Source organism: Streptopelia decaocto, assembly GCF_964273445.1.
Source record: "Streptopelia decaocto genome assembly, chromosome: 5".
Classification (NCBI taxonomy): Eukaryota; Metazoa; Chordata; class Aves; order Columbiformes; family Columbidae; genus Streptopelia; species Streptopelia decaocto.
In genome coordinates, this window is record NC_138659.1 from 24009524 (window position 1) to 24035073 (window position 25550).

At 37.3% G+C, this 25550-nt stretch overlaps 1 protein-coding gene across 4 annotated transcripts in view; it reads left to right on the plus strand.

The window, feature by feature from the left end:
• Positions 1–25550, plus strand: part of ARHGAP29 (Rho GTPase activating protein 29) — a 53030-nt gene that overhangs the window by 23683 nt on the left and 3797 nt on the right. For 2 of the 4 annotated variants that reach the window (XM_082052406.1, XM_082052408.1), the window contains exons 3-20: positions 1474–1617; positions 9003–9099; positions 9551–9623; positions 13606–13666; positions 14151–14288; positions 14572–14636; positions 15113–15223; positions 15354–15434; positions 15683–15871; positions 16112–16249; positions 17538–17728; positions 19546–19712; positions 20255–20383; positions 20631–20729; positions 22245–22408; positions 22654–22842; positions 23003–23140; positions 24761–24993. In XM_082052406.1, the coding sequence (XP_081908532.1) occupies positions 1474–1617; positions 9003–9099; positions 9551–9623; positions 13606–13666; positions 14151–14288; positions 14572–14636; positions 15113–15223; positions 15354–15434; positions 15683–15871; positions 16112–16249; positions 17538–17728; positions 19546–19712; positions 20255–20383; positions 20631–20729; positions 22245–22408; positions 22654–22842; positions 23003–23140; positions 24761–24993 (2407 nt within the window). Of the gene's footprint in view, positions 1–1473; positions 1618–6723; positions 7006–9002; positions 9100–9550; positions 9624–13605; positions 13667–14150; positions 14289–14571; positions 14637–15112; positions 15224–15353; positions 15435–15682; positions 15872–16111; positions 16250–17537; positions 17729–19545; positions 19713–20254; positions 20384–20630; positions 20730–22244; positions 22409–22653; positions 22843–23002; positions 23141–24760; positions 24994–25550 lie in introns of those variants that run through there. The other 2 variants (XM_082052407.1, XM_082052409.1) reach the window with 2 other exon arrangements.

Below are 25550 nucleotides of genomic sequence, written 5' to 3' on the forward strand. Positions count from 1 at the left end.
TCTCAGTTTACTGCTGTATAAGATGGGTTTTCCTAGACTTCTGTGTGTCCTGTTAAGGATACAGAACTTCCTACTCCCCTCCAGCAGGAAAAAACATGCAAAGTGCCAGTGAATGATAGATAAAGTTTTTGCCTTAGTCTGCTTCCTGAGTCAAGGCTTTTCCTTTGACCATGTATAAGCCAGTCGGAGTAAAAAAAAAATCTCCTGATATTTGACGTGCAGGGAGATAAAGCTTGAAGCACAGTGGTCCCTAGAAGACTTGTAATTTGTGTGCAGTCCCCTCATCTACCTGCCTGTCAGTAGTGATACACTGTGCTCATGGGTCAAGGTGTACTTTGTTCATTCCTCAGAAAAATTAGAATGTAGGCTAGATCCCTCTAGCCTGTATGTCATGTGTTGTAGCCAGAACAAAATGGCTCAGATTTGAAACTGTTCTCTGAGTAACACTGGATCAATTTGCACTGTACTGTAATTGTCTGTATTGACCTGTTTGTTATGGCCACACACAACACAGAATTGCCATTCCTCTTTGCTCAGTGGGGAAGTGAGTCAGCTTGTATTAGATCCTCTTTTTCTTTTTCATAAGCTAGACTTTCCTGAATTTGAAAGCTTTTTACCACAACTTGCAACGCAGCACTCTAGCGCATGTGAAACTTTAATTCAGTGCACCAGCACCTCTTCTGTAACAGAACGGAAGAGCTTGTGGTTTAACTTCTGCCATGTATGCAACAAGGATTCTTCTTTTTTTCTTTTTTTTTCTTTTTTTTTTTTTTAAATAAGGTGTGGGAGTGAAATGAAGGGGCGCATAGCAATAGGCCTGTGCTGTAAAAACCTTTGTCCAGTATGTGTGCTTGTTTGAAAACTTTTCTAGATTAGGCCTAACTTCACAACATAATTTAGCTGTTTAACTTCTTTATGAGGACTGACATGCTTCAAGACAGACCTTTGTAGATCTAGGCTTATATACTAAAGATACTTAAGATTTGACCGACACTTGAGTTGAAACCTAGCCAGTATTTGCCAAAAATCTTGGTTTAATTCTTCAGATATAAAGAAGTGGTGTTGAATTTGTATCAGGTGTAGAAATACCCAATGAGCAATCTGAATCTTGTTATGTTGATACTCTTTTTGATTTATATGCAATTATCAAAAGGGTGATTGGTGAAATGACATGAGAAGAAAAGTTGAATTAATTCAGAAACCTTAGGGTATTAGTGTAGAGTCCCCCCCTTTTTTAAGTATACTTGCTTGACTTTTTGGGAGAAGTGAACTTATATGTAAATGGCATACAACATTGCAAGTAAACTGTTGGCAAATGCTAGTATAACTTTTTTTAGCAACTTCTTTGTTCTGAGTAGGCTCAGCTTCCATATGGCCTGAAATTCAATGCAGCTGAACACCATCAAAGTGTTTTGTAATGTGATTAGGAGTTAAATCACTGTTTTAATGTAGTTTCTCCTTTACTTTTTTCAGAAAATCAAGATGGCCTGCATCAGGTAGTGCACGAACGCCTGGGGGAGTTGCTGCGTGTTTTGAAAGCAGTGATAAATAAACATCAGGCTCTAAACTCAGTTGATATTCTTAGTGCCGCAGGAACAGTTATTGCAAAAGTGAAAGGTAAGGAATTTACTATCTTTCATGTTCTTGGAAAATTGTAATTAGTGACATGATTGACTCTGACTTGGAGTTACGGATTCTATGTATACAGAAGAAACAGGGATTTGAATAGTAATACCTTGACACTTGTTTAAAAATACCTTCTCTAAGTGAAAAGTAATATTAAATAGCTTGTTCTCCTGTTGATGTAATATAATTCTGCTTATTGGAAGCTAGCAGCAAACCCACACTGAATTCCAAAAGCCCCAACCTTTGTTCTTGAGCTTTTCTTCACCTTTGTTTTGCAGAATAATATCGCAGAATGATAAACGCCTCATTTTTTCCATTTAGAGATGTGCAAAAATCTTTGCTTAGTTCTGTGAATTTGTAGGGAAGGTGCTGTGTTTATATTAAGTGAAGAAGTATCTAAATGAGCAATCCAAATCTGAATGGCCTAACACTTACAAATTCCACAAACCGACCATAGGGGTGGTAAAGGTGTCAACAGCAACAAAAAAGCCTTGCAGACATATACATTAATACTTTCTATTGCTGGCCTTGCTGCTGCTGCTCTCCTCAGCGTATCAGATGAATGCAGATGGTGAAGCACAGGATTGCTCCAGCCCCATGAACCGTAGCTGTTTCTTTTCTGTGTAGCCTTTGACTGCTCCTGTCCATGCTATGGAGTAAGTCCAGTATATTACTGTGGAACCAGTACAGTTTCTTCCATGAGGCATGGAGACCACTTTGAGTAGGGCTGAATCTCCTCCTTCAGAGATGCGTAATTTAGCATTTCTCCTTGTTCTAGGGTTTTTCCCCTTGTTTCCTGATTATCTTAGTATGTCTGAACATACACTGCTGACTCAGGAATATCAGTTAAAATACTAATGTGTTTAGCTGCCTGATTCCTGGTGTGGATTCTTCCAAGCTTCTTAGGGATCCTTCCTGTTGATATATATTTTTGCCAGTTTGATCTTGGCAGGTACTAACAGCCCACTTTGCATTTTCTTCCTGCTACATGTAGTTTCCTGTAGGTTTGTCCCTGGTATTTGAAATGATGACAGGATTATAACTCTAACTTCTGAACTCACTTTAGGGAATTGTACCTAGCAGTAGAAATGCAGAGTGTATTCCTGAGAAGTTACTGGTTATCTTGTTGATCTTGGGAAGAGTTAAGTACATGTGTACAATGGTAATCAGATGTTTATCCATGAGAATAGGTTAAATGTTTAGTGAACATAATTCTGCATCCACCTTAGACAAGCTGTTCCCATGCTATGGTGGGATTACTGTGTCTCTTCCACTGCCCCCTAATTTCAGTTGACACGGGACAACATTCAGCTGCTCTTTCTTTAAGAAAAGTTGAGGAGACATGACTTAAGGTATGCAAGTAAGTCAAATTACATCAACCTTTGCTAAATCATGTTTCTAAAAACTATTGCAATAATATTTATCCTCTCTGGACTATATAGTTGATCAAGGTTGTTGATATGTAGTGCTTCAAATTGATCACTGTCTATACTGGCCAAGTTTACCATTGCAGAATAAAACATCAGAATTATTTTCCTTGTCTCATGTGGTAACATTGCTGATTGATTCCATAATTATGTTGTCCTGTTTGATAATTTTTGTATTCAGTTTTAAAGTCCTTGATAAGTCCAGGGTCACTTTCTGTAGTTCTAGTGCTGAAGTAGTTGTCCAGATCTAGATTTCCACCCATTTCTGAAGTAAAAATTAAGCACTTCGAATTGCATAATTCATTCCTCCACAGTATTTGCAGCCTTCAAATGTGATGCCCTATGTATTTTTTTCTTTTCACACTGTTCCATCATATAGTTTCAGTAGCACTGAACCCTGGGCAGATGTAATGGTGTTTAATGCATTCTCTTGTATGTATCTGTTTCTGCACGGTTTGAGTATCTGTTCTTTGAACAGTTATTTTAGGATTCGTTCATTTCTCTTGGTAGTGAGAAGGGGAAGTAACTTTAGTACTAAGCCTTTCTTTGGCAATACAGATATTCACAAATACTTTTTAGCTTTCCCCCCTGCAAACAGATTTTAGTTCATATAATTATTTAAACTTGAAATAAACTAACTAATTTTGATTGTGATGTAGCATTCACTTGCTGTTAATATATTGAGTTTGAGTAGCTACAGTCATGGTGGGATTGCATTATTGTATGTATGGAAAGACAGACTACTGTTAGAAAAGCACTGTGCATATTGTGGGATTACAGAATTTTGAAATTAACTCCACTGTTTATTGTTCTAAGAATGTACTTTCATAGGAAGACTTCAGTAACACCTCTTGCTGTTTGCTCCACCATGTATTGTATTCCTCATGTGTCTGGAGATGGAAACAGGGAGTTACAGGGTGTCTGTTCTTTCAGACTGGTGCTTCAGTGCTAATTCTCTGAGAACAGCAGAACCTTTTCTGCATGAAAATGGCCTACCTCCCCCAGGATCACCTGTGGGAAACGTGAAGGCAGTTTGTCTCTCTCTGTAGTTTGGTTTTTACAGCTGGTTTTTGTGTGAGGATCATCCCGCTCGGTGTTTGTATTCACACTGAAGTGTACGACTGCTGGAACTGAGGGAACTGAAGTAAAAATACATGATGTTGTGGTAAATTGTAAGACTATGAGACCTCAGGTTTTGCCTGTCAGTAACACATGCGTTCACAGGTTTTCAGCTGTGGTTATTTCACCAGGAGCAATGTAACTTTTGAATAAACAGGAAGCTACAAGAATGTGAGGAGCTGGTAGGACAAAACCAGTATCCTTTTTCCTCTGTTGTCTTCGGCTGCATTAATGCGACACTATGGAAGAAGTTCATCTGATTCATCTGTTTCTTGTCACTGGAGGACAGAACTATAAAAAGATGTGGAAGCGCCCTGTATCTGTAGTCAGATTTATGACTAGGAAGAAGATTACCCTGGCATGGAAAATTTCTGATGTTTATTTAGGAGAGGATGAAATAGAAACAAGCTGGGATTTACACGTAATTTTTTACTTCCTCCCTTCAGAAATAAAAGCATAACTGGATTAGGCTCTAGAAAGACATTTTTGAATCTGCATAATGCGAGGGTTTCAAATCTAGTTAGTAGCTGGAACTTCACATAGGGACGAAGGGTTATTTTAACAAATGACTGTTTTCTTGACCAATTTCATTAAGAAATTCATTAAAATAGCTTTGGAACCAGTGACTGTCAGTGACTCCAGCTTGCAAAGTATTTTCATAAGTATGACAAGTTGCACTGAGACTTACATGTAATGTCCAGTCCAGACAGACCACCCCCTTTAAGTTACTGCAAATGGGAATGCTTCGAATGCTACCAAAAACTAGAGTGCTTGTGCCCTTCCTTCAAGCCTCTCAGTCATTTCTCGGGTCCTTCAGTGGGAATGATATGAACATGCCGGTAGTTCTGCTTTGGATGTCTAATGCTTTTGCTTTTGAACAGGTTGAAGGAAAAACTAGCTATAGCATCTTATCTTAATCTTGCTACTGAGAATTTTTTTGGCAGAACAGATGATGTCAGGCTTTCACCATTTTAGACTGAGGTTGCAGGAAGGCAGGGGGGACGACAAAAATAAATAATTAAAGAAACCCAACACACTTGATTTCTCTGGTTATATCTTGGCGATGACATGGTTCACTGGGCCTAATTGCTTGGACTCTACTACCCATCCATGCTAACTTGAGACGCCTCCTTGATTTGGAAGAATTGAGACTTACAGAAGCATCTTGCCTGGAATCTGTTTATATTCCTATTTCTGGAAGTCACTTCCCAGTCTGGTACACTGTCACACTCATACTTGTTATTTTCCCACTCAGTATCTTTAAATAGTTGATGGCCACAGAGTATGTGCTTCTCCTAATCCCATGTTGAATTCAAGTTTGTACTGTTCTTTTGCTCTGAATTGCACCTTTTGATTTGACTGGATCACTAGAATGGACACAGATTCCTGGTAAAGCTGCAAATTGCCCTTGTCTTCTAGAAATTCCCTTTTTAGGTATGTTTTTTTTCTGATAGCTCTGCATCAAAGTTAAATACCTCTAGCAAGGTGAAGTGGTTTTGACTTTCTTGTTCGATCTGTGATGCAAATTCAGAGTAAAAGTTATGGAGACAGTCGGAAGCAGCTCCTCAAACTTGTCTTGTTGACATCCAGTTAGAGCTGGGGAGGCTGCCAGACTTCGTAGTAAGTACCGGTTGGTGAAATTATATGGCACAGAGAGCTAAAAGTAGAACGGTGGGGCCAGGACAGCCTGCTGGTCCTCTCTAGCTGTGAGATACTGTGAGTACTCTTCTGCCTCTTTGTAGTCTATATACTGCTGCTCTTTACTTGGGTTCCTTCCCCCATATTTTTTTTTTTGTTACACGTTTTTAAAGATGAGAGGTAATAACAATAAGTATTTCAAGTCTGTTTGGGGGAGGGAGTGTTTTTTGTCCTCCCAGAAGGGGACAGGGTAGCATCACAGAAGTGCGTGTGAAGTTCTGTGCTCACTGTGAGCTAAGCATCTTTGTTTAAAGGCCCTGGTTGCATTTGGGTCTTGACAGCTGACAGCCTCTTCTTCATACTTTGGGAAGCTTTGCTCAAATGTCCTCAGGTGCTACTTCAGCATCTGGGATTCTGGCTTCCAGAACTTCCTGTGGCTGTTGCTGGTTCCCCAACCTGTTCTGTGCTTGATTCAGAATGCTTTTAAGGGCATGAACCAAGGGTTGAAACTTTGCTGCATTTTGATGAGGTTACCAAACCCACCTCTAGTTTGAAGGCAGATTTCCTAGTTTTGGAAATAGAGATCCAATTTAATGCAAGCTAGGCTTGCATTTCAGGTACTGGATTCCAGATTTTAATGTATTTCTACCATGGTGTTTTAAAGTTCATTATGCGACGTCTGAAGTCTTACTTAAAAGTGTTGTTAAGTTGTATACTTGCTTTGAAATCTGTAGAACTATAGATAGCTAGCTGTCATTTCCAGACATGGAAAGATCACTATAGTTCATTGTTGTCAGTAGCTATTGTGTGCAGTCAGGATGTCCTGGGGAAAGAGCGTGCGTGGTTTAAAGTTGATGTTAAGTGCATCAGCATTCCAGTGGTAGTAAGCTAGAAGAAAGCGCAGTGTGTTTCACTGAATTGCTGAGAGCTCGGACTAACCTTTTTTGGGAGAAGTGGTAATTCTGAAAAATTTGAGATTGGCTATTCCATTTAGGATGGATTCTGAAAAGAACAGATTTCCCTGGTGTATAACGTGTACAGCTTAACAAAACTCTTCCTGGGACAGGAAGGCAGGGGGAACCAGACGGTATTTCTTTAGGGAGAGGCTCTCTCTGGTGATGTCTCATTAGCCAAGTGAAAGAAGTGCTCTTTCTCTGAAGAAAATGCAGCTAATGGATATACTAAAGTTTCAGTGGTAAGTGCTTTGAATGTATAGACAGTTTTTGTTGGTTCCTTTTAGGTGCTGGTGTTTTGTTTTCATTTCATACTGGCATTGGAATGATTTTTCCAGTTATTAGTGGCTGGCAATCAATAGATCTTGTAATAACTGTTGTTGCTTAATGATTTGGAATGCAACTTTTAGATTTATGAGCAGCATTATCTCTGGAAAGCTGAGTTCTTCAACTAATCTGAATTGTTTTTAAAAACCCAGTGCTATTTACAAAGTGGTTAAAAATTATCATCTGTGGAGCTTTATTGAGTCTCATTTCAAACAAATGTGCCAGAGGCATTTTTTACATAATTATGAGGTATAGAAGAATGACGAGGTACGAGAAGCCTTAATGTAGCAGCAAACTGTGGCAACAGAGACTGTTAATATTTTTGTAATATGTGGTGATTTGTTTTTGTTATTGCTGCAGGGTTATTACAACACATTCTTCGATATATGCTAGTAATTGTGAAAAAAACAATGAGATGAATAGGTATTTTTCTGTAATAGCCTTGTATAAAATAGTTGTTATAAAAATGTTGATTGGGGCTGTTGGCATGCCATGTAAAAAGGAATGGATTCAGCTGTGTTAATTTACTGGTTAAAAACTTTTCCTTTCACAAAGGAAGTCTAATGGGGGAGCAGATTACTGTACTTTCTTTGTTTGTTACCCATTAGTGTTTAGGCACCTGGCAGGAAGTTTGAATACTTTTGGCGATTGAAGTCTGTTACTTTAATTTACTAAGAAGATGTGTATAGAATGGACAACGTTTTAATGTGATTTAATTTTTGCTACTTCTAGAAGTCATTGCGATTCATTATTTCCATACTTGTGGTTGAAATGTGAGAAGGATGCATAAATTAACATTGTTGGATGTCTTGCAAAAAGTGAGGAATAGCTGCCTCATTGCAGTATCTCTGAAATAGATTATCATAAATATAAATTAGGCATCTAGATAATTAAGAATATTACATTGCTTTAAAAAAAAGTAAGCTTTAAAAAAAAATGAATACTAATGTGAAATGGTCACTTCTCCCAGTGTAAAACTCTGAAAACCTCTCCCCAGAGGGCTCACAGGAGTGTACTTGACTTCTCTACAAAAAATTTCACAGTCTCCAGTGATAATGGAGTTAAGCTGGAAACAGCCAGAAATGGTTGTGCTTTTTGTCTTCTCTCTTTTCCCCCTTTCCCCTTGTCCAGTAGTTGTTAATAGAAACTCTGGGTGAATCATTGCTTTTGTCTCACGATTCCTGTTTGTCATGGCAGCATGTTAAAGGCTCCACATTGAGTGCCTAAATACTGGTCTTGACCACCAGTTTAAACCATCTAGTTTGTCCGGGAATGCTCCCTTTCCTTTTTTGGAACAATGATAGTTCTGCTGAATTTCTTCCCCACTTTTAACAAGTGAAACTGAGGAGCTTTTGCCAGATGATGGGGCTAATAATTAAAGAGTTTTGCAACAGACAGCACTTTTTGATAGGTTTCTGTTTGTATGCAGGCCAGAAATCCTTTGTTCTGGATACATACACAGAAGCACCCCCATAAACTACTTCTCCTGTTCTGAATTCTGAAATTTCTGCCCAGAAAATATACAGTTTTGGAAATATTCGGCTATGTTTGTGAGGTGCTTTGTAGTGTTACTGCTGCTGTGTGATTTGACTCTTTCTGGTAAATTACTTTTCTCTCTTCCCCTCACGTTGCCATCATGTTCCCACACAAAGCTGCTTCTTAAGTGGGAAGATATATAGGAAATGAAACAGTAATCTGATTTCACTGAAGGAAGCTTCTAGATTGCGTTAATTTCTTTCCTTTAGCATTTACTTTCTCACTAATATTTTTTAAAACTGTGTTATTTGAGTTGTTCAGAATAATATGCATGTTCTCTAAGAGACTTTGTATATAAAATTTCTCTTGATTTGTATATAAAATTTTGCTTGATTGACCCCACCTCTCACCATTTGGTTTTCATTTTTTTCTGAAGCGGTGAACTTCAAAGAAGTTAATGAAGAAAACAAGAGAGAACTCTTCAGTGAAATATTTTCTTCCATTGAAACATTGGCATTCACCTTTGGAAACAGGTAAGTTGGAAGCCTGAAGGAGTTTTTGAAGAGCTCAGTGGAGCTAACTCATAGTAAGACATATCAGACATATCATAGTAAGACTAAATATCAGCAACAAAAACTTCCATTTTCTTTTGGACAAATATTAGCTGATAAACTAATTTAAATTAACCACGTCCAGAACAGTTTTACTGCTTTGTTTGAGTATTGCGGGTTTTGCTTGTTTGGGTTTTTGTGGGTTTTTTCTCGGTTGGCTGTTTGGTGGTGATGGCTTGCTGCCTTTTTTTTTCCAACAAGGAAACTGCTGATGGTAGAGGAATTGCAGGGAATGTAAGACTACTTCTAAAAATTGTTTTGCAGGACTGTTAAAGGATATTAGAAACACTATCTGAATTTTTGTTCTCAGTGATCTGAAATTGCTTGGTGGGGTACAGTAATGAAGTAACACTATTCTTTGTTTTTCTGGCAGTGTTTCAGACTTCCTTATGGGAGATGTAGACAATGGCTCGTCGTTGGGACTTCCTGTATCTCGGAGAAGTCGGGTAGGCTAAACACGTTCTGTTGAAGTGTGGAATTGTATCCTGTAAAGGACATTTTCATTTCCACTGAAACTCTGTGCATCATGGGGCTGGGACACTCAGAGTCTTCTGAGTGTTAAAATGAGGTTAAACCCATGAAAAAAATGCATTCTAAGGTTTCAGATACTGGAATGTATTTGCTGTTCCAAATGCCAGTGATGACTCAATGGGACTAGTACTCAAATATGTGAATAATAACCTGCTGTAATTGTATTTGAGGTTTTTAAATTGGTTAAGTGAAAATACTTAAAAGTAAGATTTGCATGCTGGAGTAGTTAGAATAGACCTATTAGGCCTAAAAGCTTAAATCTTCATGACCTCTTTTTGGTTTTTAAAGAGTAATATTAATTACAAAATAACCTTTTCTTCTTCCAGAGCTCAGTTTGTGCTGTAGCTGTTTCAACGACAATTCACTAAGAGAACTGAACTAGCACTGTCAAAGTATAGGTTGTCAAACAAAAACTGTAGCATTTTAAACTCCACTTTTAACACTTTGCAAGTGAGGTAAAAAATGCTCAGTGTCAAATACTGTTCTGAATTTTCGTATATCTAGAAGCAGACTTTCAAGTAAATCGAGTCAAATTAAAAGTTACATGTATGGAAAATACAGTTGATAATTAGTGTGTATGACAAGCTAAGTCATAGCAAGGTTGAATTTTAGATTGTGGTGGTTTTTTAAAGGCTTTATTGAAACTACTTAAGGCTTAGCATTCCTTCATACAGGCTTGGTCATAGCAATGCTGTGCAGCTACAGCTGAGAAGTCGTCTTTTTGAATTGTCACTGTGTTTGATAAAACGCATCTATCTGAGAAAGACTTACGGTCACAGAAGTTCTGCTTCTGTAGCTGCTACAAAACTCGTATTTGTGAACAACATGGACGGGAAGGTGGTTACTTGGAAAACAGGTTCCAGCAGACTTAGAATCAGAGGATTAGGTTGCTGATAGAAAGTATGAAATAAAACAGCATAGAAGGCAGCATCTCAGTTAACTTAAATGAGATTATTTGAACAAGTATTATTGCAGCTAATTGGTTCACCAGCAGAAGGAAGGTGCTGAATTTGGCAACATTTTAATCTTGTAATGGTTTTGCAATTCGAAAATGTGTTCCTGCGGAACAGGATGGTCCTATATATTGTATTGGGAAGTGAACGCTTGGCTAAAACTTTACTCTTCTGAACATGAGGGTAGTGGAAGACTGAGGGAAATTACAATGTAGTGAAATGAAGAAGGAATTTTGTTCCAGATGTCACTAGCTTATATTTAAAAGCCCTTTTTTATAGTGTCATTTGCTTTTGCTTTTCATAATGTAGAAGGGAACAATTATAACTTTTGGACCAGGTAGAATAATATGGTTCAATTTATTGAAAATCTGTCTCAAATTTAAGTGCATTTTCATTCAGGTAAATAAATTCACATTTAACAGATAAAGCATTTCACTTTGATTTGCAATTCAGAGACTAATTTGGAGGCCAACTAGGAATTAAGTGCCAAATACCTAACTAGCTGTATTAACTTTTCATTCCTGTAGATGCATACATTCAGTGGTTGAACATAGCTGTTAGCTTTACCTTAAAAATATTAGAGCGTAACATTTTGGTAGAATTTAACATGTAAGCACTTCGAGGGTTAATTAAGGAGAGAGATTTTACTTGCCTGTTAAGTTAGGGACTTCCCTAACTAAGCAGTTGAGCATTGCTCTGCAGTGGGAGGATGGGTGGGCTGATCTTGCTTCTCTTAACTGCAGGGGAGTCTACATTCCTCAGTTCAGGCATTCCACTTGGAAGCTTAAGTTAAATAATGTTTATACCCCCTTTTAGCAAATGTAATTGTTCTTATTTGAGCCCATGTAGTACAACCAGAAGTTCAAGGTGGAAGCAAAGATATTTCTTAATTAAAAGCAGAAGAGCTTTAGAATACATTGGAAGAACTGAGGCTGGCATGTCTGACCTTTCATTGCTCAACAAGCTACTTGAATGCTATTAGATGCTATGTAGATCTGAGAGCAGAATAAAGGAGAAGGATGACATTTTCAAAATGTGTGCAGAAATTGGCATCTGTCAGGGTGAGAGTTCCTGGGTAACGGGGAAAAATGCAGAAGAGACTGGTTCAAGTTGAGAAGTGAAATCTGTCTGTAAGTCAGGTTTTGTATGGTTTGGGTTCTTTGCTAAGTGCACTGGGCTGGATCATTGGAGACTTGAGAGGGCAAGCTGTATGGGTCAAGTTCTGATAATAAGTTGTAGGACATAAAGTAATTGTCTTTTAAAACATGATATTACATATTTGCAGTGGGGTGAATGTGGATGGATGAATGAGCATTGATTAGCTGCCCTAACTAGATTGTGTGGCTGAATTACTGGAAAAGAGTGAACGGTTCTCAGGAGTGAGATGATTTAGGTCTTCCAGAATGGGAAACAATTTTTAGGACAGAAATTTGTAAGTGCCTCCTGAACTAATATAAAGCATGGGGTTTTTTTCCTCTTCTTATTTGTTCCTCCCTAACAATGACATGCTTTGGTAACACTTTAAAATCTAACACTTGAAAATCTACTTGAAGACAGTAATACTTTACACCCAAATCAGGAGTAAATCTAGGAATGCTCAGACTTTCTGTGCAACCAAATATTGATGCAGCTCTAAATTCAGGTGGTGGGTGGGTTTTAGTTTTGGTTGTTGGCTTGGTTTTCATTTTGTATTGTGGGTTTCGTTGTTGGTGGTTTGGGTTTGGGTTTTTTTGGTGGTTTTTTTCTGTTTGGTGGACAACTTTGGCTGGATTTCCCACCTGTTCTGGAAAGCCCTTCCATTTTCCTGAAACTCTCTTGTATTGTACAGCAATTATAGTAGTCTTCCACTTTTTTTGGAATGGGGCTCTTCTTTAAACTGTAGATTGATTTTGTTCAGTGTAACTGCTGATTAATACCTTGCATGTTCTGCTATGTGGAAAAGCTGTTTTTACTGTAAACAATGATTGTTGAGGGATTTTTGTGTGATTTATGATCAGTTTTTATTTGTATTTAAAAAACCAATCAATCAATCTACTGACATCATTACTATGCTCTATTTTAAAGTCTGAAAATAAAACAGCATCAAAATCTAAAATGAAAAGAAACTGTTCTTGTAAAGCTTAAGGCCACTTTGCAGATATTTCTTGGCCTTTGTCCTCTGCCTGCCCTCTGCTTCTGTTTTCAAGAATAGTTTATTCCTTTAAAATTATGCAGGGCTGTGTGGGGCTTTATTTGTTTTTTAAAATGGGGGGTGATTACTAGGTAGTCTTTTTATTCACTTAAATTTGTTCAGGGGCCTGACTTACAGCACAGTCCTACAAATAGTTCAACTTGTACAATTAAAGGGGTAGAAAAATGCAACAGGAGGACAAAGGTAGGGATGAAATCTTGTGCTAAATTCCTTTTATTATTGGATTACATTCTGTCAGATTGTACTGATCATCAAGGCTTCATTAGCATGTGTTACTAGTCAGCTGTTGTGCCTACAGTGCACACCTGCAAGTAATTTAGGAGAAATCATAACTTTATTCCCTTGAGGAAGAAACACAGGATTCTGATGGCTTGTAGAATGGTGTCTGTGATGTATATGACATCAGGTCTGTATGAAAAGCTTTTAAAAAGATAGGTAGGGTTCTAATAAAAACTGGAGATCACTTAAATATCAACCCAATTTGTTGAACAATTAACTCTTTCACCACAGCCTTTCAAGATTGTTGGTTTAAAGGTATCTAATAATTCTTTGCTATTTAGTATGTCTCAGTTCACAGCTATGGGAGCTTAGAAGGTATCGTGCCTTCGATGAGAGGGAGGTACAGCACAGTTTGTTGCTTTATCTGCCAAAAAAAAAAAGGGGCAGATGGTGCCATTTATTTAGTTAGCCTGTCAGTCCTAGTAAGAGCTTTTCTTCTCTAACTTCATATTTTATTTCTTGTACACCAACCAGTCTTTTGAGAATCTTTCTGTGGAGTCTGGGGGTTCACGGCACGAAAGGGATGATATTCAAGGTAGGTCATTCATTTAGTATTAATAAACACTTTTCTGTATCTATGTTTTCATCTTGTAAAATGTTATAAATATTTGCTTGGTCACTTTTTTACACCTGTGCTGCCATTAAAGCTTCACTTTAAAAAAAATATGCCATTGCAGAGATTTTATGCTTTTGTGAATAACCAACCTGGGCTACTTTTCAGGGGAGAAAAGAACCAAGGCCTGAAGCACTTCTGTATGTCATCATATGATTGGTGTTTTGTTGGGTGACTTTTTTTAAGAAAGTTATGCTGACCATATGACTACTGCAGATAGAATAAATACTATGATCCTTTAATTTGTTCTAAAACCTCTGTCAGTCCCGTTTAGAGTCAACTAGTATTAAAGACCAACTCAAGATCAGAGCTGCTTAAGCATTCACAGTTGGCTAATGCTGGCTTTGCTCTCAGTGTGTGGTCATGTCTAAAATTCACTTCTTTGTGCCTGATGCTTTATTTTCAGGACATCTTCGAGCAGAGGAGGTTGATAACATGCTCCTAAGAAACGACAACGGAATTGAATCGGCTCTGTCCTATGCCAAAGCATGGTCAAAATATACCAAGGATGTAGTCGCATGGGTAGAAAAAAAGCTTAGCTTGGGTGAGTGGCTCTTTCTGGCATTTAATCAGCTTTGTCATGATGAAATAAAATCTGTTGGCAGGCCTCTGTGCTGCAGACTGTCAATAACGTGATGTTTAAATTAGTAGCTGTTCCACTGAAGTGAACAAAACTATCACGCATTTCCTGTAATTAGAGGCCTGTAACAAAGTGAAGGTGGTCCGCTCTGTAGCATATCTGTTAGAGGAAGAATGTAAAAAGCATTTAGCATGTGATGCAGTTATTAGTGTAAAGAGTAACTGGTTGGTTTGTTTGTTTTTAACAGAAGTGGAGTGTGCTAAAAACTTAGCAAAAATGGCTGAAACTGCTAAAAGTGTTGTTGGACACCAGGTGAGTACATCTTAAGGGTGGTTTTTAAAGTCTTAAATATGTATTGGATGCCTTGTCCAAAAGTGAAACTTTGGGAATGTAGAGAAATGCATTTTTAAGTTGTTACAGAATTGGTTCATACTGTTAATCTCTAGTTAAAAGGTTTGTTGTATTATGTGTCTTCCCATCTCATATGTAAATTTGGATATATACATTTATTTTTGTTGAAAATGCAGAATAGCCTTATAGTTCTCAAAATACGCTTTTTTCTGTCTCATCTTGCACATTTTCTGATTTGGACTTGTAGACTTGTCTTTTAGAGTGTTTTCCTAGTAAAAAGAAACATAGCTGAGAAATCAGTCATTTTCTGCATTCATACCAAACTCTGACTTTCACACACATGTAAATACCTTACTAAATTTAATTGACAATCTAGTTCAATTATACAGGCATTTAGCTTACATAGAACATTAATGTTTTCTTGTGTGTAATTTTAGGATTATATGCCATTCCAGTCAATATTCATTAATGCTTTCCAAAATGATATTGAGAACAATCAACTTTGGCAACAAACAGCTGCTGCTCTCCTGTCTAACAAATTTGTGCAGGTAAGCTTAAAGAAAAAGACCAAGATATTCTTTAGGCTTTTAAAAAGTTTTGTAACTGCACAGGTTATTCAAAAGAACGAACTCGCAGCCTATAAACCTGTAATGTACTCTATTAATGTCTCCTATCTAGCCTCTTCTTGGAAGGAAAAATGAGTTGGATAGACAAAGGAAAGATATCAAGGAGCTTTGGCAGCGAGAACAGAAAAAAATGGTTGGTATTTCTTTCATATCTAACAGTGTTCAGTCTAAAATTCTTCAAAAGGACAAAACTTTAAAACTAGGCTTTTATGTAGTATGTAGCTGCCAATTGCATGACATGTTTGTAAGAGGTTATTCTTCGATGACTATGTGCTTTGAACTGCAGCATACACACCTATGCATAACAGTTCTCTTTAAACATCAGAAATAACTGGAAACTTAAATGATTCTTTTGCTTTTTTCTTTTGTTGCATTCTGCAGCAAGAGCTGGAAGCTGCTCTAAGAAAAGCGAAGTTGCTATATACACAGCGTCAGGATGAGTATGAAAAGGCAAAATCCTGCACTGCTCGTGCTGAGGAGGAACATCTTAGCTCAAGTGGAAGCTTCGTGAAAGATTTCAGCAAGCAACTGGAAAAAAAACGGAGACTAGAAGAGGAAGCCCTACAAAAAGTAAGAGGTTTTGTTCCTTGCTTTTAAAGTTAAGCCTACACTTGTTTTACTCATGTTTTCCCAATGGGAGCAAGTATTCTGTTTGTAGTTCTTAATTTTAATCATGCTACGGTCTTTTGGATAAAAATCCTAAATGGGAATTTCCAATTACATGTGTTGTCTGATTTTTATTTTGTTTTTCCTTGCTTCTGGTATCGAGGCCTGTAGTCCATCAACCCTTTATACTTGTGTTTTCTCCAGGCTGAAGAGGCCAATGAACACTATAAAGCAAGTATGGCAGAGGTCGAAGAAAAAAGAAATTATTTGGAAAGCTTTAAAAGTGATGTGTTAACACAGCTTCGGGAGCTTATTCACCAGTGTGATCTCACTCTTAAAGCTGTAAGTATGCTTTTTAAAATAGATTTGGCAGAGAGATATAAATGTTGCTAGGACTAAGAGAGAGCCCCATCTATAGTGTTAACTCCTTAAACCAGAAAATTTTCAAAGGACAGAGGTCGAGCCAATAGAAAAAGAAGGAAAACTTTTAATATGTTTGTGGTGTTATCTTCCTGGTAGGAGTTTAAAAATAAAGGAGGGTCTTATACATGTCTTGAATCATTTGGGGTTTTTTTTATGAGCTGTTGCCTTGCAAGAGCCCTGACTACAGAATTCTTGTAAAATCTCTCTAAGAATATTGATGGCAGTAGTGTTACTCTGGTGCTTAAGAGTACAGCTCCCATTCCCATTATTCTTATCATTAGTGCATTAGCAAAGATGTTTGGATCAAGTGGAGAATGGACATTAACACTCTGCAGCATGGAGACTGTTAATTTAATACATGGAAATAAGCAAAGGGTTGTCAAAACAGTATGTCTACATATACAGATTTTTTAAACGTTTTAAGAGTGCATTATGTCTATAGGTGTGTACCTCTTTCAGATGAGACAGAGGCAATTAATGCTGGGGCAGGAAGGGAAAGTTAAACAAAAAAACCCCAAAACAACAACAAAACCGACACGCACCCCTTCCCAGGCAACCCAAAAAACAACCTGTAAGACTAGTATAAACTTGAAACAAACTTGTCAGTTCAAGTTTATCTAAATTGCAAACTACTTTGCAAGCCCAAAGCCAAAGAAACAGCCATGCAGTGTCCCCTTCCCTGGTCTCTGCCTTATGATAAAATATTTTAGAAGTTTTATGTAATTTAACAAGTAAAGTGTTCAGTTAATCTGTTCTGTTGGAGCAAGGAGTTTTGTCTGTTTCTTGTCTCAAGGTGATACGGACCTCATCAGGGTTTGGAACTCCAACTACTTCATTGTTCTAGTGGTGACTAACATTCCCTTGAGAGCATGAAAACTGCTTTTTTGATAGCAACAAACCTTGCTGTTTATTTTGATCAACCCAGAGTGGGAAGCCATTGGAATTGCCTTTGCACACTGGAGGATTTAATAACCCAGGGAGAAGAGGAATACTAGTGTCCATATAACAGATTAATTTTTGCAGTAGACTTGAAGGAATCGTGCAGAAAGTCCATCCCTCCAAATGTTACTATTTTCTAGAATTTTTCTAGTCTTATTTCTTAAATAATTTTCTGTTGGGATATTAATTTGGTTTGAGCAAAATACAAGTGAAATATCTAGTAAATGACCTACGAATACTGATTTATTTTTTTTTTATTCTCCAACAGGCAACAGTTAACCTGTTCCAGCTGCAGCACGCTCAGGTTGTATCTCTCCCCGTGAATTGCCAGTCCCTCTGTGAGAGTGCCAAACTCTATGACCCTGGTCAGCAGTATTCAGAGTTTGTGAGAAGTTTGCCAAAGGAAGGTGTTACTATTGAATCAGGTTCTTTTGAAACCCAGAATTCCCAGGTTGATGGGTAAGTCCCGAACTACAGGTGGCATTTGCTTGGTTTAGAATTAAATGCTAGGCACATGTTTAACAGTAGACCAACATTTTTAGAGGAATAAAAAGAATCCTGGTGTCTTACCATGCTGTACCATTCTTTATGTCTTTGACTCCTCTTGTGGTAGAAAATACATAATGTTGACTTTAAAACCTGACTTTAAATTCTGAAGCAGAATGTAGTTTGGTGTAGTAAGGCATGCTAAAACATTGACAAGTGGTGTGCAAGAATTGACTTGTTACTGTTTTAATGTAGATACTGGTAAATGTAAAAAATGTAAATTTTGACCTCCCTAGTGTGGGTGGCAGTAGTATTCGATAACCAGTTTAGGAAGTCTGAGGAGGTACTTTTCATCTTCTGCAGGCCTTGTTGCTACGATACCTTCTTCCATTTTGTTTACATTGGGCAACTTTTTTGATGGGAAATGTTGCTCAATTTCAGTCTTATGCTATGTGACTAAATAAAAGTTTAGAGTCCACATGTCTCTAAGTTATAACTCAATTATTTTTTTTCCTACCTGCGTGACATGGTAGTTTTTACTGTTAATCTATTAAATATACAGCTAATGTGGAAGGACTACAAGAGAAAAAGACAACTCCTTGTGTCAGTATGCCAAATGCTTTTCCACCTTTAACTTGTTGTAAAATAGCCATCTTGGCACTAAGGCACCAGAATATCCATTCCAATCTGCGTGTTTCACAGCTCTACAGGAAAGTGTCGTCATCGTCTTTCAAAAGGAAACTAAATACAAAAAGCCTAACTCTTGAGTCAGACTTCTACCAACAAAAGCCAGGAAATTCAAAGTTAAAGCTGAGATTCTTAGTTCTTGTCTGTAAATTTCCTGCCTTTTAAGACTGATTTAGGCTACACTCATAAACTTTGACTTAGGGGGATTTAACTATGCAGATCCCCAAGAAACTGATGAGCATGAAATTTCAAGCTCTTTGTGTGCTCTCCCAGCTATTTACTACTTAAGATTTATAGGAGTGTGTTTTTTCTCATCGCTTCTCCCCACCTTTTTTTTTTTTTCATTTGACATGGCCTTGTGATTCTTCACTAACTTAGAACGATTGTTTTTATAGTTTAGATCTGCATTTGTTTAAGGGACAGTGGGTTGCACAAATGCAAATTTTAATGTTTTAAGTCTTTATTTCCTTCAGCTGGATAGGGTAGAACTGATTAAGGAACAACTTCCTGACTGCTCACTTGGCCAGCAAGCCATTTTGTCAACAGGCTGCTGCAGCATTTTACATTAATTACTGTTAGCTCTTTTCTGGCCTTATCTGGAGAGCAGCTTTTCATAATAGACTGACTATAAGCTCTTTGGCAGCTTCAACATATTTTCTGTGCTTTTAAAAAAGCACAGCGTTTTAAAATCTTTATGTTTATAGATGAATGGTCCTGATGTCTGGGCGGAGAATCTTTTGGAGGCAAACACAGAAGTAGGATGCAATAGCCTCTGAATTATTCTGGTCTTCAGATTAACAGATTTACTGTTTTTTTCAAAGTCTGCAAACTAACAGTCAATACCTTGCAGAGATGTGGAAAAGATGTTGTACATGGGGAGAACATTGGAAAATGGCACATATTTAATTTAAAATAAATTGCCACCCTTTTTTTCTTTTTTCATTTGAGCTTTCATAATTACAGGTCAAATACGTGTGTCCTTCACCTTGTCATGCACGAACAGCAATTAAATGAAGCATTTTTAGTGCCCAGGAATTAAAGTATATTGCTTTTCATTTAATTCTATCTTATTCACTCTTCAAATTACTTTCTTCTTTCTGAAGGGTTTTTAATAAGCAATCGACCGACAGTGTCCATACGTCACATGGTAACTTATCTCAGTGTTCAGGAGATTTTCTTGCTCAGACATTAGATGATGTGGGAAGCCCGATTTACCATCGTTCGCAAAAGATTGGAGAGAAGAGATCTTCCAGCAGCACAGATATCCAAGGTAGTTCTTCTGTACTTCATCTAAAGTTGCCTTTGAACAAAAATACCAGAAAAAAACAGGTGCTTGATGTCTCACTCTCAGAAATGTAGCACTGAAGGGGTTAAAAAAAATTATTTTTAAGTTCAAAGCCTATAAAAACAGTTACGTACTTGAGCATATGGACAAATGGAATACTGCCTGTATGTATATCTAGATTCTTGGACAAGAAACATGAGATATAATTCAAACAGCAATTACTGTCAAGCTCAGTGTACTCAACTATTTCAATTAACTTTACAAAACCAGTGGATTTTAAATTGCTAAATACATTGATTACAGGTCTTTTGCAAAAGCATGAATGTCCAGTTTCTGAAATTCATTTTCTTACATCCTAAAGCTTTTACAGGAACATATTCTGTAGGGTTTTTTCACTGTATTGCATGTTCACGTAACTTTTCCAATAGTTTCCTATCTTGAATATAAGCATAGTTAGTCTTTAAATAAAAAGAAAATAATGTGATGCTGTCCTTGACATTTGGAATTTCGGATTTTCTTTTCAAAAGCAATGCGAGGGCCACCACCATTCAGGTCATGGTCAGTTGGCAACCAGAGTGGAGGAATGTGCAGTGATTCTGAAAGTGCGGGGGGAAGCAGCGAGTCACGATCCATGGATTCTCCATCTGCTAGCCCAGGTACAGCTCTGCTCCCCGCTGCACTACAGGGAGTCTCAAAAAGGTGGATCCAATTTGAAATCACTGTATCTTTGAAATTGGGTCCATCTTTTTGAAACACCCTGTAACTTGATGTTTTTTCTTTGGACTGTTTTACATTAATGAAAACGTTGTTATTAGTTTAGCAAGTGTTGGACAGAGCCTATAATAAGAAAGAGCTGTTGGGTGGAACTGAAACAGCTTCCTGAGAACTTTTTTCATCCTCTAGGAGATTTTAAAAGAAGACTTCCCCGAACACCTTCCACCGGTACTATGTCATCTGCAGATGATCTTGATGAAAGAGAGCCACCATCTCCTTCAGACTGTGGTAATGTTGTTTCCATACCTGAAGTCCTCAGAAATATGCCTTTTGTTGTAGAGTGTGGCTTTTCTTTTTTACGTGCTTAAGAAAAATACATTAACAAGGCTGTGGTTACCAACAGCGTTGTTTTTCAATACACTCTGTATCTGCTTGAGGTTGACAGCTGAAGAATAATGTTCAGGTCATTTTAGTGAAGTGATGCAGAATTGTCTTCATACTTTTAGATTAACTATATGGGCAGCCTTTGAACATGTCTAGTGTCTTCACCCTCCTGAGGTAAACATAAATGATCCACTAACCATTCCCTCCATACATTTGCAATTAAAATTAGATGCATAGCACTGAGGGATTTAAGATTACTTCTAAACTTTGAAGTTAAATGCAGAGATATGGAGAGCTGGTAACTGGCAAATTGGGAAAAGGTGAATCCAAATGTAATTGAGATTTTACCCTTTTCAACTTAGCTAAGCAAGTTTGGTAAAGTCTGTGCCAGATTTGACCAGATCATGTCTAATTTTGAAATGAATTTTGATTGTATAAGGACAATATTGCCACACATACTGAAACCTGAATAACTGGATTATCAGAAGTAGTTCTATGGGATGTCTGCGGTACTTACAAACTAGTTCTGAAATACTTGTGGCACTTGCTGAGTAAAGCCTTCAGGAAATTCTTCAGTTAGTCCTTATTTCTTAAATATATACTTTGCCTTCTAGGAATGAGCCTGTGGTTAACAAAACTAACATCCAGATTTAAATCATGGCAACCTGTTAATGTGAACTTTCACTTGGAGTGCTATTGTTTAATCAATACTTGAGTTTTTAAGAAGCTGCTGGGCAATTAACTGTGTGCTTTAATTTTAAAGTGTTTTTTTTCTGTACAAGAAAGGATTTTGGTTCACGGAGTTGTTGATAGCATTGTAGGTAAATTGCTTGAAAAAAACAATTGGTCACAAAAAGCAACAGTTGCTATTCTGTTTTAGAATCCTCTAGAAAATATTCTGGCGTTATCACAGGAGACTAAGAATTGGTGATTCTTTTCTATTTTATATGGGTTCTGCTGTTTGTGGATGTGAATTCTGCCCCGCTGCAAAGTATGCTGCTTGAAGTATTTCAGAAACACTACAGGCCAAACCATAATGTCATCTTTCATCCTCTAGGACGGGATTTTTTTAAATACATGGAGTGAAACTTTCATGAACAGTTGCCTTAAATGCAGGGCATTTGGAATTAAATGTCCTAATATTTTCACATGCCAGTAATACAGGAGAAAACTGAAATACTTAAAAATGCAAAACGGATTGTTTGATTCCACTTTAAGATTATTTGATAGTTAATGTCCCTGTTTATGTAAGCTGTAACACCATATTACTTCCTTTAGACTAAATGTTTTTGATTACTTTGATAGATGCAATTTACTTACAGAATTCTGTGTTGTGCAGCACAGTGCTAGAAAAACAGAATACATACCCTATCCCAATAGTACATATTGGAATGACTCTAACAGAGAAATTTTCTCCAGGTTTAAATGATCTGACATCTGAAACTGCAAATTCTCCAGGACCTTTCAGAGATGCTAATATGTCCAAAGCAGCACAAACACACAAACTGCGGAAGCTGAGAGCTCTATCTAAATGCCGAGAATGTGACAGCTTAGTGGTGTTTCAGGGAGCTGAATGTGAGGAGGTAAGTTGAAAAGTAGTTTAAATTGCTGCTTGGGATTTAGGTAAATCTAGAGTTTTGGAAACTTGCGCTGTTTTTTGGTATAAATAGTACAGACTTTGTGGCTCATAAAATCATCATGAACTCAAAGCAAAAGCACAACAGACTAATAAATCTTTCATTTTCCTCACATATCGGGTGACAAACAGCAGAGATTTTTTATGGTGTCAGATTGTATCAAACCATGTACTTTTTTCCCTCCCCTGTAGTGCTCACTTGCGTGCCATAAAAAATGTTTAGAGACTTTGGCTATTCAATGTGGGCACAAAAAACTTCATGGAAGGCTTCACTTGTTTGGGGTGGAATTTGCCCAAGCTGCTAAAAATGTTCCCGATGGCATTCCTTTCATCATCAAAAAGTGTACATCAGAAATTGAAAGCAGAGCACTGAATGTCAAGGTATGCTCAAGTTTGTTATAAAATTTAAGTATCAACAGTCTTTAAAAAATATATTTAAAATAAGCCTTTTTAAGATGTTAATGCTGTACTGTTGATACCATCTGTGTTTTACACTTGCCTTTCAAATTAAAATAGTGTTATGCTGGTCTTTTAATTTCAGGGCATCTATCGTGTGAATGGAGCCAAATCAAGAGTTGAAAAGCTTTGTCAAGCTTTTGAAAATGGAAAGGATTTGGTCGAGCTTTCAGAACTCTATGCTCATGATATCAGCAATGTTCTCAAGTTGTATCTCCGCCAGGTATGTACTTGAGTGGTCACATGGAAACCCAGGGTAGTGTGGTATATTTCTTCAATACAATAGGAAAAAAGATCCTTTCAGCAGTCCTGCAGCTGAAGATTAAATTGCTGCCTTGTATATTTGCAGTAGGCTTCTTTATTTTCACGTGGAGCTTGTGACAGGGCAGGGAAAGCATTAGCTTACTGACTGCTGTTATTACAATCTGTATTCCATGTGGGTATAATGTCTCTTTAAATATTAGTACCATACACAGAACAAGCTTTTTTTATCCACTTGCGATGCTTAATTTCTAAAACCTTTCCGGTTACTGAATTTGCCTGGCTTATATGAAGTTTAAAACGTTCTCATATTCTTGACTCAGCAAGCAGACAGATTCTAATATGTTGCTGTAAATACACACTAGCAAAAATTTCATTAAACACTCATAACGGTCACGATATGTTCATTATGGAGATATTATCCATCTTTTGGTTTCAAAATGGAGCTTTAAGGCTTCATGATTGAGTTTTCCAAAAAGGTTTCAGTATGTATCTGAAAAAAGTGAGGCCGATATGTTGCCCAATGAAATCACTGAGTCAGAGCACTTGTTACCCCTGAAAGGAACAATCCTTAGCTGTACGGTCCTGTGTTCTGCCTCACACTGGCTGTCAGAGACAGGTGTTCTGATCCCCTGATCATCACCTTTAAATGCTTTTGAAAAAATTACAAAGATGTACTTTGACAACTTATTCAACTAAAAAGCATATTATATACATCATACTGGGGTACCAGTTTGAGGCAATGTGCTGTATTTTGAATAGGGCTCATAATTAAAAAAATCAAATACCATGTCTCTTTCTGGTCTTGTTGCTTCCTTCGTAGCTGTTTGTGTGGTTTTTAGGTAAACCTCATTTTAAATGCAGGAATGGTGCTAGAAATACGCAGTTAAGGCAGTTTTAGACAGAATATTGAGTTAAATAATATTTGAGACTAATTATTGAAAGTAATTATGCTGCGTTTTATCTAGTCTTCCTACTTTTTGCTTCTGTCTAAGCTGGGGCAATGAAAACAGCCAAGTCAGGTTTGACAAGTTTGGGGGGTTTTTTCTTTCTTTTTTTTTTTTTAAAGGGTTTTTTTTATTATTAACATTAATTTTCATGTTGAGAGAATACTTCTCTCATGCTGAGAGAATTACAATTACAAATTAATGTTATGTGGCCTAAAATCCAATTTTAAAAAAAAATGAACTATGGACCAAACTTGATACAATATGTAATATACTATCAAAGTCTGGAAAAAATAAATAGCTGCTCTATTATCATGTTATTTATGCATATGCAGTATAACACCCTCATAGCAACTGCTTTCTTGAAATCTGTACCTGTGTTGCTAAATGCTTGGTCTTGAAGCTGTTGCAGGAAAGGGCTGGCAAGAGGTTTCTAGAGAAAGGCATAGGAGGGGAGTGGTTTTGTTACCTGCGATTTGGATTTGACAAACTTTGGTTTGAGTTAATGAAAAAGGATTAGATAATGTCATCACCTAAGAAAATATGCTAGACCAGATGAAGTTAAAGAAAAACAGGAAGGAAACAAGTTAAAATTCAGGCTTGATTGTATTTCTGAAACATTCTTATTTCTTCAGCTTCCAGAGCCCTTGATTTTGTTTCGGCTTTACAATGAGTTCATTGGACTTGCAAAAGAAAGCCAGAATGTTAATGAGGAGTTGGATGCTAAACAAGCTAGTCCAAAATCAAAGAAAAGACAGTCAATCTGTATTGAACTGAATAGAATCATCATTAAAATTAAAGATCTTCTGAAACAGCTCCCTGTACCAAACTATAACACCCTTCAGTACCTTATTGGACACCTTCACAGGTGAGAAAAGATTTTTAAACGCAAACTCATCTTGAAAAATAAACGGATACGTTGCTGCGTACTAGGAAACTCTTGTACCCTTTTGATGACTGTAGAGGAGGAAGTCACTTACACCTTAGAAGACATTGTTCTGTTGCCGTTTCTTTTCAATGTGTAATGAATTCTTAGGTGAGAGAAGAATAGGAAATTGAAAGAAAGGAGGGAAAGAGCTGAGCTCCATTATTCTTGATCCTCTGCTAGCATTGGGGTCAGCAAGTAGTAATTAGTGGCAGCTGCAGAGACCTATGTGTGATTTAAATCAGGATATGACCCAGACAGAGTAGTGATTTGGTGGCTATAAACAGAAAATTGAAACTTGTATCATGTTTGTTAACAACCATTCTCCAGTTATATTTTACTTCCTTGTTCTCCAAGTGCTGGATTGTATGATGATGTGTGACGGGGATGTACCAAGCTGATGAATACCACTAAAAATGAGTAATATTGGGCCACTTAGAATGAGAGAGATGGTCTTTTTTCCAATCCCAGAAATTGCAAATAGCCACAAATTACATTAA